The 16,086-nt window shown below is 34.3% G+C and overlaps 2 protein-coding genes across 2 annotated transcripts; one reads left to right on the top strand and one right to left on the bottom strand.

Moving 5' to 3' along the window:
• The first annotated feature begins 9,961 nt into the window (after positions 1-9,961).
• LOC113282929 (iron-sulfur assembly protein IscA, chloroplastic-like) lies at positions 9,962-12,484 on the top strand. Its single transcript, XM_026532042.1, has 3 exons — positions 9,962-10,238; positions 11,191-11,409; positions 12,136-12,484. The coding sequence occupies exons 1-3, from the start codon at positions 10,061-10,063 to the stop codon at positions 12,270-12,272; spliced, it is 534 nt and encodes a 177-aa protein (XP_026387827.1). The 5' UTR covers positions 9,962-10,060; the 3' UTR covers positions 12,273-12,484.
• Positions 12,485-12,888: 404 nt separating this feature from the next.
• Positions 12,889-15,664, bottom strand: LOC113282920 (ras-related protein Rab7-like). The gene is made up of 7 exons (XM_026532032.1): positions 15,422-15,664; positions 15,263-15,289; positions 14,827-14,926; positions 14,585-14,731; positions 14,338-14,418; positions 14,114-14,259; positions 12,889-13,393 (listed from the first exon to the last, which is right to left on the bottom strand). The coding sequence occupies exons 1-7, from the start codon at positions 15,475-15,477 to the stop codon at positions 13,327-13,329; spliced, it is 624 nt and encodes a 207-aa protein (XP_026387817.1). The 5' UTR covers positions 15,478-15,664; the 3' UTR covers positions 12,889-13,326.
• Between the last annotated feature and the right edge of the window lie 422 nt (positions 15,665-16,086).

Here is a 16,086-nt window from a genome sequence, read left to right as displayed (position 1 = left end):
TCATCTTCAACAAGAGGGATTTAGGGCACCCGGATTCGATTGGATCTACAAGATTTTGGGAAAAATACTCCATTTCATTTGGAGCATCTCTTATTGAAGAATATAATCATTTTAAATGGTCGGAGTTGATTCCGGTTCACACCATCATTCATCACTACTACATCTACACAATTGGATGTCTTTGCGGTTCATGGATCTTTCTCTTCGCGATGTACTTGCAATTGGCGTCGTCATTTGTATTTGGATTTTGATTATCTTATATTTTGGTATTTTTGATAATCTTGTAAGAAATCATGTAATCATCGTATTGATTTAAATGAATTGAAATGTGTTTTACAACAACAACAAAAAAAAAGGATTTCACTGACTCTTGAAATATTGAAAGGATGTTATTATTGGTACAGTTGGAACCCCCTAGACTATTCTGAAATACATGTATGGTTCAACTTCGTACATGAATTGCCTAACTTGAACATCCATATAAGACGAACTTTGACATTTAGCTCCCTAAATCCATGAACAATGTTGTTCGTATATTCAAGTTCTTTCACTAATTTAAAAACACAAATCTTGAATCCTTACTAAATCAATCCTTGTTGCAAACTATAATCCCTTTGATTGTATATCCCACACTTTAGACATTGTAACTTGGGACTGGCGATTGCAGAAGTTAAAAAGACGGGGAACATTTGAGAATTTCCATAAATAAATATTCAATACATGACTATGGTGAAAACTTATTGGTGGCTTAATGCAGTTCACGTAAAAAGGTAGAATGCAGCCGATTCTCAGGTATGAACCATGTTAAGAAACGAACATACGAATAAAATGCCTACTATTTATGATACTAACAACTTACACATGCATTGTGTATGAACCAAATGTAAGAAAACTAAAGAAAGACTACAATTACTCTAATATAAATATGAATAATGTATGCATTTAAATTAGATTATATGTCATCAGAAATATACATATTCCAAAATTTTAGTTCGTCGTAATCTTGATTTTGAAAATTTATCACTAATTATCACGTATTTATTATAAATTTGAAAGTGAAAAAACCTAAGTGAGTGGTTGATGTACCCGGCTTATATATTGTAAAACAAATGGCCACTACTTAATATCACAAATTCAAAATTGGATGTGATGCAGCATTGGTTTTGGTCGGGTCTAGTGGGTCTACGTATAGACAGGAATAAAATAAACAACGAACCTTCAAAAGTAAAATTACTTGACAAAGATATATCGTAACAAACTATCTATAATAAGGAGCCATATAAGGATGAGAAAGTTAACATGCTTTTCATCTTTACCAGTAAATGGATTTTTAAGGAGATAACTATGGAAATAATCTCTCAATTTAATGGCACTCAATCCATTTGTTTGTGAAGAACACACTTGGTGTACAAACGGATTGGAAGACTCCATTACCGTTATTGTTGCATTTACCACCATGTCTCCGGGCAACTTATATATACAGACCAACCAGAGAATGAGTATTTGTAATTACCAGTGATAATGGTAGGCCTTATGGTAAGAATTGGAAAATTTCCTCTATTTTTTCAATCGACGATCCTCCCACTGCATTCATAAAGACATATGTATTTGGCCATCCATATTTTCTTGTCCATTCACCATCAAAAACATACAAATTAAAAACATTTTTGAGGATTTATTTGAAGAACAACGTGTCTTAGAAAATAGTCGAACAATTGGATTCCCATATTTTCCATGACTTCATTTTCTTCGCATTTCGAGATTTGCTCAGGTTTGGGTTTCTTAAAGCAGTTCTGCATGAGTTTCAGTTCTGCTTCAATGTCTAAAACTTGTGAGGCTTGGATCAACGTTGCTCCCATCTTAAGTGGTTTCTCTGATATAATTCCCAATTTCTCCCCACAAATTTAAGTTAATATCAATATAGACATAATGAAATGTTAGTATATAATATAAGATGACTATGTACTCTAATCCATATGAACTTTTCGCACATGAAATCTTTATTCCCGAGTGGAAACAAAGATGCTAATTCACATGTTGATACGTGAATTATCAACTTCAACAGTATTTACCTCCAACACTATGTCATATCTACAACATGAAGACAAGGATGGGAAGATAAATGTGGTCCGTTTTCGGCTGGTAAGTAGAACATAAATAATAGCAGTGATATCATTGTAATGTTACAAGAACATCCAAGAACTCAGTTCGAAATGTCATTGGAGACTAAAGTAAAACTTGAACTTTGCTAATAATTTCTGGTACCCTTGCCTATCCTTTTATTTCGGGGGTTTTTTCTTTCCGTTATTAGTTTAACAAATTGTAATATAGGTACGAGACGGTGAGAAGAAGAAAAAAATGATTTTTTTGAAGTATTTGGTAGAATTATTTGTTTCTGACTCTTTCCTTTTCATATATATTTAACTTTATTTTCTAATTATAAGTAAGGGTAGATCGGGTTGCTCTAGTTTAGCTCTGTTGTCCTTCAAAAAAAAAAGGTTTTACAAGAAAATAATTAGACTTATCTCGTAGTTAAAAAAAGTCTCAACTTTTGAAAGAACTTCAACATTAAAGAAAAACTTAGATTGTTTTTCGTTTATAAATTGTTTTTTTATTAATATTTAAGCCTAGATTGTCTCAACTAAAAAAATTTGTAAACTAAAAAAAAAAAGAAGATTAAGTTTACCTTTGTTTTCTCAACATATGATGATAAAGTCCTATAAAAAGATTAGTCTAAGTATTCAAAAAAACTTCTTATTTAAGTTTTGTCCACCGTTTTTCAAAGAAAACCTCACAATTATTAGAGACCACACAAATATATAATTATTAATAACTAAACACCGAATAAGACCGAGTATATTAAAAAAAGAAAAAGAATATAGTACAATGTTGTATGAATAGTTTATGCCATCAACAATACCTCGTATTTAATCTTCACATGATTTTTCATTATGGAAAACAAAAGATTCACCGGTATATAACGGGTTGCGTATAACATGAATCAACCACCCACTTTTCTAGAAATATAACTATGTTACAAAGAAGTTGAAGTTGGATATTATAATCCTACTCTTAAACATCAATTGTAATCCAGTGAAAGGAATATATTATTTTCGTAAGCCAATACATATTAGAACAGAGGCATCAAAATACAAGGGATGATGAAGTTTTTTTTTTTGTTTTTTTTTTCTCAGAAAGAATGAGGATTGCCTCTTTGCAAACGCCAAAATTGAATCCGGCATTTTGATTTAAGCAAAATGGCGACGGATTCGGGCATGTTTCTTTCCTATTTATCTCACGTGATGGTGTCATACGAAAGAATGCAGTGCTAAAACAGATTTTGCTACGGCTGTCTAATTTTAAATTATACTGGTCAATTCCTTCACACCGACCTTCGATGCATGTCGCTACCGTATAGACACCCATGGTGTACCAAATGGATCCCGTCTAAGTGTGCTGAAAGCATGAGTGCAATTAGATTCAATACGAGATTGGAAAATGTACTCACAAAAACTTGATTTCTATGCCTTCTTCTCATCGCCCAAACGTGGTAGACTCTAGGCATGAAGTGGAAGGCAACAAAGAGGAAGAACGTAATCATGATTCCATCTGTGTTATTGTCTCTAGTTAACGTTGGGATCAAAAGACAGAATATCATCTGCAATTATTGAACAATTAAGTTATAACAAGTAAACCATTAAGTTATAACAAGAATTTATACTTCTCAACAAATTCATAATTGAATTCAAACTAAAGAAGATGAATTAATAGTTCAAGGGTGTGATTATTAAAAAATTAAGTTATAACAAGTAAACAATTAAGTTACAACAAGAATTTATACTAGAGATACTGATTTTCTTCAAGAGCAATCCGATTGATCCTTTCTTCTTGTTTTTGTTGAGCTACTAATTTTGATTTTGATTGCGGATTGAGATTGGGTTTTTTTTCCGTGGAGGCATAGTTATAGAATAGGGTAATCGACGAAGATATTTTTGAATCGACGATGAAGAACGATGAAGAATTTTCTTTTTTCAAAACCAAACTAAAAAGAGTGTCGGAACTGAATGAATGGGGGATACTGATTTTGGTATTTTGATTTTTAGTTTTAAGTTTTTATTTTGTGGGAAGTGTAGTATAGTATTTTCATGATGTTTTTAATTAACCCAAAGAATATCTTAGTATTTCCGCCCCCAAAAAACACCCCTCATCAGACAATATTGGATGGGGGGTGTAATTTATATCCCCAATTAGTTTAAGTATCCTCCATTTGCGCGTTCTTAATTTTATGTCATTTAGGTATAACAAAGATATTTCGATTTTGAATGGTTTTCACTGAGTATGGAATTGAGAAATCAAGATAGATTTTGAGTTTTCTCTTTCTCTATTTCTTTAACCTAATAGAGAAACTGGGCTTTCTGATTTACTTTTTTTTTGTGATTTTTGTGATCCACATCCTTAATGTGACATTAGGTATATTAGAGAAATAGTTTGCAGGTTGTTGTGATTTTTGCTCAATTGAGATATACATTAAGTAGATGGAGTGGACAAACTCAACACTTAAGACAGAAACCACAAAACTAAGTAACACAATTTCCTCTCTTCTCTAAATCTCCTCTCTTCGCTAAATTCTTTAAATTTCCTCTCTTCTCCGAATTTGATAAATCCTTTCTTCTCTAAATCTCCTATCTTCGCTAAATTCTTTAATTTCCTCTTCTATGAACTTTTTATATCTCTATATAATCCAGTAAGGAAAAAAATTGAACAATCATAATATAGATTTCAAAATGCACACATGGTAGTCAACTGAAAACAATTAGCTCTAAAAAATCAATTAACGGAAAAAGAAATAACACAAACACCAGAATTTTTGTTAGCGAGGAAACCGCAAATGCAGAAAAAACACCGGGACCTAGTCCAGATTGAACACAAAACTATATTAAGACGCTAAAGACACTATCCTACTACCAATTAACTTCGGACTGGAATGTAGTTGAGCCCTAATAGAGTCTCCCACTGGTTAAGGTATAGTCGTGCTCCTTACGCCTCTTGAATCCCAGCAGGACTCCGCGCAATTGATTCCCTTAGCTGACGTCACACCAACTAAGAGTTGCTTCAACTCAATGGAAAACTTTAAACCAATCTGCCTCTCATAGATTAAGTTTATATGTGATTTCCTTTACGATCAAAAAGTTTGATCAAGGTGATGAAAATCAATAGCAATAGACAGAGTCTAGCTAACCTCAAAATACGGACTTATGCAACCCGAAGTGCATCCTATATTATTATTCACCTCACAAGTATAAAACTTGTGGAATGAACAAAGTTTGAGACGAAGAGAACTTTGATGATTTGTATATATCTTTATCAAGAGAATAGCTCAACAATCGATCAAGATCATGATACTCGAGTTATCAAGAAAAGATAACTGGACCTGGTTTCACGAATCCCTATGAAGTCTTTGTAGCCGCTAAACCCTAAAAGGGTTAGAAAGAGGACGACTCTAGTTACAACTAGGACACGCCAAAGTAGTGTCAGGATTCAAAGATCCCAGTTGCTTGAAGTTCCCCTTTCAGAGACATTCAAAGCATAGGTTGCTTTAGGTTTAAGCTAAGATAGCTTTGGAACCAAGCCATCAATATCCACCTTTAGATAAATATTTGAATCTGATTTACATAAACAAGATATATACTCTGATTAGGTGAAATCGTAACCGAACCGTCTTATATCCTAATCTATAGTATTTCTATATTTTTCTCTAGATCGATTCGAAACATTCCTAAATAACATCAATGACACATATCATTGTTCCGGGCTATTTTCGAATGATAAAACTTGAATCATGATTCTGATTGTGAACAATAAATTGTCTTTAACCGAAATTCATCAAGTATGAACAAATGTTCATTAAGCTTAATCATTATATTTTGAGAACTAATTACCAAGATAAACCTTACTCGAAATTCTTGTATATGCATGATAGTCTAATTAGTTATGCGACAACGTCTCAAATATAGAAAAGTCAATATAACTTGAGAAATAGGTGGTTCAGTCTTCACTTACCTTTTGTTGATGAAGTTTTCCAAAAGCTTCGGTGCATCTTTTCCTTCAAACGGTAGAACATAATGATGGTTGTTATGATCAAATGTTTCTCAGCTACATTTCTATCGTAGTCTGAGACTTAAATAATTGTAGACTAGAAATCAAGATATAGTTTTCACAACTAAATTTGACAACAAGCTTGAGATAGCAACACTTCTGATTTCGACCGAGCAATGCTCTAACAGTGATAGAGGTACCCTTTATTCCATTTTTTTACCTTTTACTGTCTTCCATTAGTGTAATAGGATCACCACAACAAAAAATATGCTCTTATTAGTTAAGTTGTTAAGATTGCATATGTTGTTTTAGATGAATGAAATATTATTCACACTTGTGTTTTTCTCAATAACTTATTTACTTCATTTTGATGCCCTTATGTTGAGGACACCATGTATGCAAATTGGTTGATATGCTGCTAAACTGGTTTTCTGGTAATTGCAGGCTTTTATTGAAAGTATTCCATTGAAGCAGTCAATATTTCGTTAACTTCAGAAGGTCAGCTCTCAAAACTGCATTTTGGCATATAATACATCTACTTTTGATCCCAACATTATTACGAATCATGTTCATTACACCACGCACAACCCTGAATATAACAATGATTCTTTCATATTCGTACCTCATGGAAAGTTTCTTCGCATTCATATTTTTATTTCTTCCTTCACTGATTTTGAAGAATTTTGCTGCACATATCCATGTCTTTACTGGTGTCTTTTTTGCAGACTGATGAACTCACTAGAAATATTGTTTGATGTTGCAGGTTGTCATATGGACCGAGGAGTTGAACTCAACATTGTTGTCATATAACCAGGGGAGTTGAACCGAAGATGCACAAGTGAGAGTTTATTTTATACTTTGTGTATGTATGTTATAAGTTAGAATGTTTGCCATTAATAACCTTAATATCATTGAGAAATATGACAAACATAGTGGTTAGAATAATGTTCACTTCCTTTTCTTTTGTGTAATTACCTTGATGGTTAAAAGATAGAACTTTTGTAGAATGAATGAATTGGATTGAGAAAAATTATTTCAGGGAAATAGGGTTTGCAGGGAAATCGAAGGGTATTTTGAAATGGGAGGAAACCATTTTTGAGTTGGGCAACAAATACCGACTTTTTATTTATTTATTTTTTTTAGGTTGCAAAAATTCAGCAACACCAGTATCTTGTTAACTTGTTACCGAAAAATGGGAGTCGGTCAACATTGACCTAGTCAAATTTTTTTTGCAACTCAGTAAAAATTTAGTAACGGACAGTCACAGTTACTAATTTTTCTTTACCAAAAAACGGCAGTCAGTAAACGTTGACTAAGTTAAGAAATAGAAACACCGGCGAAAATTTAGTAACAACCACGTCGTCGTCACAAATTCGAAATTTGTAAAGACTAATGGCCGTTACTAAAACTGCTACAACCCAAGATTAATAACGGCGACATACACGTTGCTAAAATTCGTTATATCCCCTTTTATAATGGCCGCAACCTGTTACAAACCCGTTTTGAAACACCTTGCGAATCGTTAAATTTGGTGTAGCGATTTGATTTCATTATTTAAGTAGTATGTTAGAAAATTGATTCTTGGAATCTAATGATTCTTTTACGAGTAGCGTGGAATTCATATTACCAAAGTGGACTATGTAGGCATGAATCAATCAACTTAATACACAAGATGGAGGCTCCCATCATAAGATAACAGAACCAACAGATATTACGGAAGCGTAATAAAAAATTAAGATGTATCAATGATTAACTGTGGTTAAGTCCAAAGTTCGATAATGACACATCTGAGCATTCAACAATCATCAAACTACGAGTTCAATTTTCATTTCACGTTGATTCATCAAATATTTTTCTTCCTCTCCGTCATTTAGGTTATTTAGGTTGTGCCATAACACGTACCATAATTGTCCGGCCTCTAATAAGGTCGGGATTGATGGCACTAGCTAAATTTTAGTGGTTAACTACATGTGGTTAGCAACTGCTTGATTCTGCTAACATTTGTAAGTCGAGAAAAACAAAAAATGACCTGATAAAAATCCAGCACTTACGTTGTATTCTACACGTATTTTGTACTGTCGCGTGTGTATATACAACAATCATCAGCTTGGTATGATCTTACGAGGTCTGCAGTTTCACATCTGTATAACTTCATTCTCTCTCTAAAATGGTGTTTTATGCAACTACTGCTACGTACTATCAATTGTCCTCCTTCTTTACTCAACCGTTTCAGTAGAAATTCTTTATCTTTACCGAAAATCCATTTATGCATGGACCTGTGATATTTCATAGAAACCGGAAACATTTTGTTTTGTTGAATTTTCGTATACCATGGAAAGGCTTATTTAAGTTCGCATATTACATGTCCATGTCTTTGTAAAGGCACGGCCTTCAGGATAAAAAAAAGACATTTTCCTTACAATTTACCATGAAAAAGCAATTTCAATTCATATTTATTCAACGTAACTCTTAAGTCATGAAGAGCTACAAATAACGCTATATAATAATTCTGAATACGCTTTTCTTCGAAATGGTAGAAAAGCTTATTCATAATCAAGGCCTCATCTCCGATTAAAATTTTTGGTTACAAATTTAGCTTTATATTTTTTAATATCGTTGTTACAGTTGTTTTAGGTCTGAAAGACCGAACTTTCACACGAGTGATTTGTGTCCTTCAAGCAATTAAGAAGTTTCCATTTCGTAATAGAAATCTAACGATAACCACAACCTAATTAACCAGAGTGGATTCCGAGCTCCCGACAGTTGTTTTTGATTGGACCAATTACAGAATGGTCATACTTTTTGTAATTCGGTCACGAAATGATCATATTTTTGTAATTCATTTACAAAATGGTTTTTTTCCATCTGATTTAACACTTTTGAATAAAACGGTGTTATCTTTTCCGAAAATACCCTCTCTCAAAACACCCTTTCTACTTAACTAATTATTTGAAGTGGTGGTGATGGAGCGGTGGTGGTGGTGGTGGAAGCTTAAGAACCTCTGCTAAACCCCGAAGGGGAAGCGGTGAACCCTTTGGGTGAATGCGGTGTAACGATCCTGAATGCAGTTTTATGATCCTGAATGCGGTGTAGCGATATGTAAGTGGCACCACCACCACCTACAAATAACACCACCGTCAAAAAAAATTATAATGAAAGCAAAAGTTAAAACTGTGTATGAAAGGATAGATATGAAGGACACATAAACAATTTCATCAACATAATTATCTGTGAGTCACAACTTAACTCTCTTGTCAACGGAAGTATGATCATTTTGTTAATAGTTTGTAACAGTAAGGATGCTTTTCCTATTTGATTTCATTATCTGAGTAGTACGAGGAAAATTGATTATTAGAATTTTGGGATCTTACATAACAATCCTTTTACAAGTGCCATGGAGTTCATATTACCATAGATGAATCAATCAACTTACTGCGCAAAATTAAAGCTACGATTATAAGATGACAAAACCGATATATTTTTTTTTCGACCGTTAAAAAAAAATTTGGTGCTGAAGAATTTTGAAGTCAGCGTTATAAAAAAAATCAAAACGTATCATTGATTAACCGTGGAATAAGTCCCCAAGCTTGATGGTGTCACAGACTAACATCTGAGCATTCAACAATCATAAGACTCATCTTTAATCTGGTGTTGTTGGATCAAATTTTTTATTCAGATTGTGCCATATCAGTGCCATAATTGTCCGGCCTCTAGTGAGGTCTGGATGTGATGGTACTAGCTCGAGTCCAGTGGTTAGATACATGTGGCTAGTAACTGCTTGATTCTACTGCTCACGGAGAAAGACAGAAAATGCTCTGATAAAAATCCAACGGTTACGTGTTGTATTGTACACGCATCTCGTATTGTCGCGTGTGTATACTAACACAACACAACAATCATCAGTTCGATATAATCTAACGAGGTCTGCAGTTCTACATCTGTATAGCTTCATTCTCTCTCTAAAATGGCGTTTTCTGCAACTACTGCTACTACCAATTGTCCTCCTTCTTCACTCAACCGGTTCTGTAGAAATTCTTTATCTATACCGAAAACCCCTTCAACAGTATCTTTTAAATCTTCACCCCCTACGAATATTAGACTTAGAAGCAAATCCATCACGATTCGATCAAGCTCTGTTGCAGGTTCTCTCTTTCTTCATCCCTCTCTTTAATTTCATGGTTTTATAACGTATAATAACATCTTGGTTTACATTTTGTCGCTGTAAAACTGATCCTTTTTAATGGAATTTTAATGTATAAGATTGATTGATGTGGGGATTCGGATTGGTATTTGATTCATTTCCATCTCAAAAGAAGTTAACTTTTCTATGTTGGTTTTACAGATTGGTTAGAGGTTTTTGAAATTTTTGTGAAACCCTTGTTCATTTTCATTTCCTATTTTGTTTTGGGGTTTTGAGGTGAACCAGGGAATTTGGAGATTCATGATGTTAACAATCAAATTCAATTAGGAAGTAGGTTGTCGTGTTCGCGCCACAGGACTTTGAATTAGTGGAATTAGAGATTATGAGATGAACCAAAATCATTTAGGGAAAACAAATCTGATGCCAGACTGCTGAAAGTTTTAAAATTGGATAAATTGGTAGTTGGGTATACATTTAAACTCTATGGAGAGAGAGGATGGTTGTCTCGGCTTAGTTTGAGCTTCAAATTCATTTACTGATTGATGAAAACACAATGAAACAAAATATGGTTTGAGGTGAAGTTAAAAACTATTTGTTTTGGTTCCAGTCTAGAGAAATGTCATTGTAAAACTTGGTTAGAACAGTGTGATAGAAAGGAGGGTGTGATAGGAACACACAAGTCCTTGTTTCTAATATTAGAGAGCACTCAACGCGTCTAGAATAAAGTTTCGTGGATCCCGAGGCTCCGATTTGACTCGCAAGAGCAGCTTTTGGTATGCCATTGCAAGTTTTTTCTCCTTCCATGAAGCAGATTTTTTATTATCATTTGTATCTGATGTGTGTTTGAGTTGAATTATTAATCTGAACGTTCTAATTCAAATCTTAGAGAAATATTGGTTTTGCTTGGAAAGTAGTGGTTTGTTAGGATGCTGATAGTACTTTGTTTATTCCAGCCGCCCCAACCTCTGAAGGGTTAGCACCTGCAATCTCTCTTACTGAGACTGCATTGAAGCATTTGAATAAGATGAGGTCCGAGAAGAGTGAAGACCTATGCTTAAGAATCGGAGTTAAACAAGGTGGTTGTTCTGGCATGTCATATATAATGGACTTTGAGAGCAGAGAAAATGCCAGACCTGATGACTCCCTCATCGAATATGAAGGCTTCACCATAGGTACACCTCTCACAACGTTCTCATTTCTTTCTTTTCTTAGTAATGCAACTTGCTAAAATCACGTGGGTCTGTTTTATCTTCATGGTTTTGCATTTGGATTAGTTAGATAAAGGCAAAGAACCCAATCTACCCTCTCAAAATGTGGTATATTAAACTTCCTTAGTGTAGGACAGTAAACAACTTATGTAGGTGAATCAAAGAAAACATGACGAACATTAGACGTTAGGTTGGATTCCTTAGATTAGAGTACAAGTATCTGATATTGCAATGAGTGTCGTATCACCATATTGTATTGCACGTGCATCGTTAAATTCTCCCTCGAGCGTATCTGAGATAAAAAAGATACGAAAACCTGCACTCTTTGGCTTTCTGATTTTCTTAAGGTATCTACTATTTAGGTTGAAATTCTCTTAGTTTTAATTTGTTGTTGTATGGTAGTGGTGCTGCCCTGCAATAAGCTTACTGATAAACTTCGTATTCTTGAAGAATCACGTGTCTGCTAAACTTTCGCTCAAAAACAAACTGTGCAAATACACTTTAGACTAGTTTTCATTCTAAATTGTATTATGGCTGTCGGGTATAATTTATCGGTGGTACTTATATGCGGGAATTATACTTTCTATAAATATGCGGGAGTTATACTTTCTATAAACATGAGAACACTGAACAAGCTTTATGTTCAACAATGTAACAGAGAGCTCATTATTGTTTTTCCTTGATCAACAGTTTGTGATCCCAAGAGCCTCCTCTTTCTTTACGGGATGCAGTTGGATTTCAGTGACGCACTTATTGGTGGAGGCTTCACATTCAAGAATCCCAATGCTACACAAACCTGTGGCTGTGGTAAATCCTTCAATGCATAAGTGTCAAACAATTTGTGATGAACTCAACTCAATACCATATTAATGTAGGACATTACACTGTATTCTGTAAATTTAATGAAGGTGTGAAATATGGTTTCTACTTTTTAACTAAGCATCACTCTCTGTAAACCAGCCTAAATTTACCTAATGGCATTTATATGTACGATTGGATGTACTAAATATACAAATACACTGAGGTCGTATTTGGTGAACTGGCCTTGGGTAATCAAACCCAGTAACTCCATGGCCAATCTTCTACCTATAATCATTCCATTTACCAATTCTCAGGACACGATATAGATAACGGGGCATTATGCTCGCTCATCAGTCTAAATCAACCATCTTGCAAAACGTCTACCCTTTCATGGAATATGCCATGTGTATCCGGTAGGTCGGTCAGTCTGGGGGCAACTCGGTGCTGATCATTGCAGAGGTTAAAAGCCTGCAGCATTTGTGATTCATCAAGCAAATAGGTGACGGTAGCCATGCAAATTTCACCAAACAAATAGGAACATTTCTGACAAAGGTGAAAATTTACTGACAGTCGAGTTAGATGATGGTATCTAGAGGGGCAAGCTACAACAGCGTTAAAGTATGATTATTAAGATAAACGAAAAGAATAGAATACAGTTCAATATTGAGGCTTTAAATAACATCACAGATCAGTTTTTAGGCTCTTAATAACATTACAAATATCACTGACCAAGTTTGCCAGGAATAAACCCCAAAATATTCGCAGCATCAATCCATAACTCACCACCAAATAGGTTGCTTCTACCTAGGAATCTTCAAGTTAATCACCATCTTCGGATAAAAAGGGATGATGTTTTTACAAGCAGTAGCAGACCCAACAAAATAAGAAAGAAGAACATCACTAAATTTCTCCGCGCCGAGAGGTTTAGTATACAGAAGTGGTAATAGGCACAAAAAATGGTAGGAATGACAATAGAAAAAGAACAAAGATATGGATCAGGCAAACGAAAAGAGTTCCAAAAGTCTGTTGGCTATATAGCTTAGGTTGTCCACTCTGAGAAACAAAACCAGAACTATTTTACTAACAAGCGCAGCCCCCACCTCCACTTCGCTCGATTGGGACTTCATCTGGGATGGGATTGAAGTATCTGTCACAATAGAAATGTATCATTCAGTTAAACCACACACACAGACACACATACACAAAAGAAATGGAAAGGAGATAACATTTTAGATGCTTGAATTGCAATGACAGAAGAAATAGAAATATTTAAGTCCGCCATACATGGATCAGAGGAATCACACGGTAACACAAAGATCATATCATGTATAATACATGTCCACAAGTTTGTGCAGTGTGGTTGCTTTAGATTCAGAAAAACTGGAGAAAATACGGAATAACTAAAGACATCACCATATACAAACTAAACAAGTAAATAACACAATACATTCAAGCCAAATGGAAAACAACAAACTTAACTATAGAAACGTTTTCTAGATGAGCTTCAGCACCAATTTAGAGTGTATGTTACCAGTTTCTATAATTTTAACAACAGGAAATGAAAAAGTATACAGTCTTTATCATTTTGGTGTTGCATGCAAGATAAACATCGTCTATTTATGTGGCGTAAGTGTAACAAATCAATGTTTTTCTGCAAATACTCAGCTGAGTTCAGGAGACTTCTTTATATGAAACATCATCAAGGCTAGGTGGTTGAAACTAAATCTAGCGTACAAGTAAAAAACATATCTGGCAGATTCATTTTGAATTAGCATTAGCTTCTAACAGTGATGTTTTAATTTTCAAAGATTAGAGGCTGCAGGTATCAATTTGTAAACAAGCGTAACAGCTCATAAGTTGTACTTACATATCCTGCAGTTGGTCATTGGCAAGTGAAGTCTTTGCAACACATTGAAATGCAACATCCACGTTCTGATCCTCTTTAGCTGAGGTCTCGAAGTAGGGAATGTCACCTCTGGATGAGCTCCACTCCTTAGCCTTCTTTTCAGAAACCTGTAGGGACATATATATCATAAGCATAAAAAGAGGTCAAGGCTCAAGTCAAATTTTGCTAGGGCTTCCGTGTATTACCACTCGGCTGTTTCCTCCATCTATATCGACCTTGTTCCCAAGTAAAATGAATGGGAATTTGTCAGGATTAGCCGGGCTTGCCTGGAATCAATAGGAACCAATTCATGTATCCTTAGGAACAGTACAACACAACTTAAACAAACCAATAAAAGGTAAATATGCTATGGAAGAGAATTTCGGTTAGCCTAATCATTGTGAAAATACACTAATACAAAAAGTAGCAGCAAAGAAGAACGGCATGAAATACCTGCTTAAGAAACTCCTCGCGCCAATTGTTGAGATTATCAAATGATTTCTGTACATTAACATCGTAAACTAGAACACAACAATCTGCCCCTCTATAAAACGCAACACCAAGACTTTGAAATCTTTCTTGTCCAGCCGTGTCCCATATCTGTTAATACAAACATGTATTGATTCAATAACAAGAACCATAAAAAAATCATCAACAAAAAAGTAATACATTCCAAACATAAAGTCAAAACTCACTTGAAGTGTTACAATCCTGTCATCAAGCTGCACTTCTTTGGTTACAAAATCAGCACCTATTGTTGCTTTATATTGCTGACTAAATTTCTTATGAACATATCTATATCACCAGTTAAGAACCCCAAATTGCAGTAAAATCGAAAAGCAGGTTCCAAAAACTATGCCCTAACTCAAATCCAAATGGTCATATAACCAAATTGGACAAAATGCATTATCACACCCTTGACAAACAAAAATCCAAACACCTAGACAAACAATTCTAAGCAGAATCAAAAAATCATCTCCAAGAAAAAAAAATCATCATTGACTTAAAAATAAAAACAAAAACAAAAATTCAATAACCTTATAAGCATCAGCATTTGGACTTTTAACATTAATGATAAAAACGGATAAATCAGAATCATCTAAATTATTAAAAGATCCAATCACAGGATACTGATTCATCAACGATGTCTTTCCCACCCTGAAAATCACACACACATAAAAAAAATTAATCAAAATTACAAAAAAATCTCAAAGAAAACAAACTAATCATGCGAAATTGGAATTAAAAAAAAAAAAAACCCTAAGAAATAAATCTGGAGTTACTACTTACCCACTATCTCCAAGAACAATGACCTTCAGTAAAGTTCTTCTTCTCACTAGAGACATCTTTTAATCTAATAATAATTTAATTAATTACAAAAATTAATCAAATTATTACTCCTTTTCTGTAAAATCAAACTTTTCTCTTGATCTCTTCTCGCTGTTCTCGATGTTCTTCTTCTTCTTCTTCTCTTTGTTTTCTGTTGTTGTTTTTTCTGTTTACAGCTCTCTTCTCCCTCTCACAGAGACACGAAATCACGTGACGTCTGCTCTGAATTTTAATTTGTTATTTTATACATCTGTAAGTTAAGCTGTTACACTGCTTTCTGGTGTGATTATGTGACACGTGTGAGACTGTTTGATCGTCATGGACGGTTTCCAATTATTGGTGGTGACAACTAATGAGAGGATGTCAACGGTGAGCAATCGGGCAGTCGGTCATGACGATTTTTGACTGTTTAGGTTTCATTAACAACAATCATTCTTGTGGCATGTTTGGATCATGGAATTGGAGACAAATCAACTCCGTATAATTGAGAAATTTGATTCTTAGGAATCCGATCCCCTCAAAAATAATAGAGTTTTATTGTATTGGTCTAATAGTACAATGAGATCGGCTTCCAAGGTAAAAACAAAAGTAATGAATTTTATTCCAAGAATTGGATACCCCATAAT

This window comes from Papaver somniferum, chromosome 1 (assembly GCF_003573695.1).
Source record: "Papaver somniferum cultivar HN1 chromosome 1, ASM357369v1, whole genome shotgun sequence".
NCBI classification, from domain to species: domain Eukaryota; kingdom Viridiplantae; phylum Streptophyta; class Magnoliopsida; order Ranunculales; family Papaveraceae; genus Papaver; species Papaver somniferum.
The sequence above is the reverse complement of the archived record's forward strand: the minus strand, read 5'-3'. Positions and strand labels throughout refer to the sequence as shown.

Bases quoted from the DNA above. Each gene is read 5' to 3' on its own strand.
- LOC113282920 (XM_026532032.1), bottom strand. From the start codon at position 15,477: ATGTCTCTAGTGAGAAGAAGAACTTTACTGAAGGTCATTGTTCTTGGA. The intron at 15,290-15,421 runs GTAAGTAGTAAC...TGTGATTTTCAG, and splicing joins ATTGTTCTTGGAGATAGTGG to GGTGGGAAAGACATCGTTGA. The intron at 14,732-14,826 runs GTGAGTTTTGAC...TTGTATTAACAG, and splicing joins ACAGGATTGTAACACTTCAA to ATATGGGACACGGCTGGACA.
- LOC113282929 (XM_026532042.1), top strand. From the start codon at position 10,061: ATGGCGTTTTCTGCAACTACTGCTACTACCAATTGTCCTCCTTCTTCA. The intron at 10,239-11,190 runs GTTCTCTCTTTC...TGTTTATTCCAG, and splicing joins TCGATCAAGCTCTGTTGCAG to CCGCCCCAACCTCTGAAGGG. The intron at 11,410-12,135 runs GTACACCTCTCA...CTTGATCAACAG, and splicing joins ATATGAAGGCTTCACCATAG to TTTGTGATCCCAAGAGCCTC.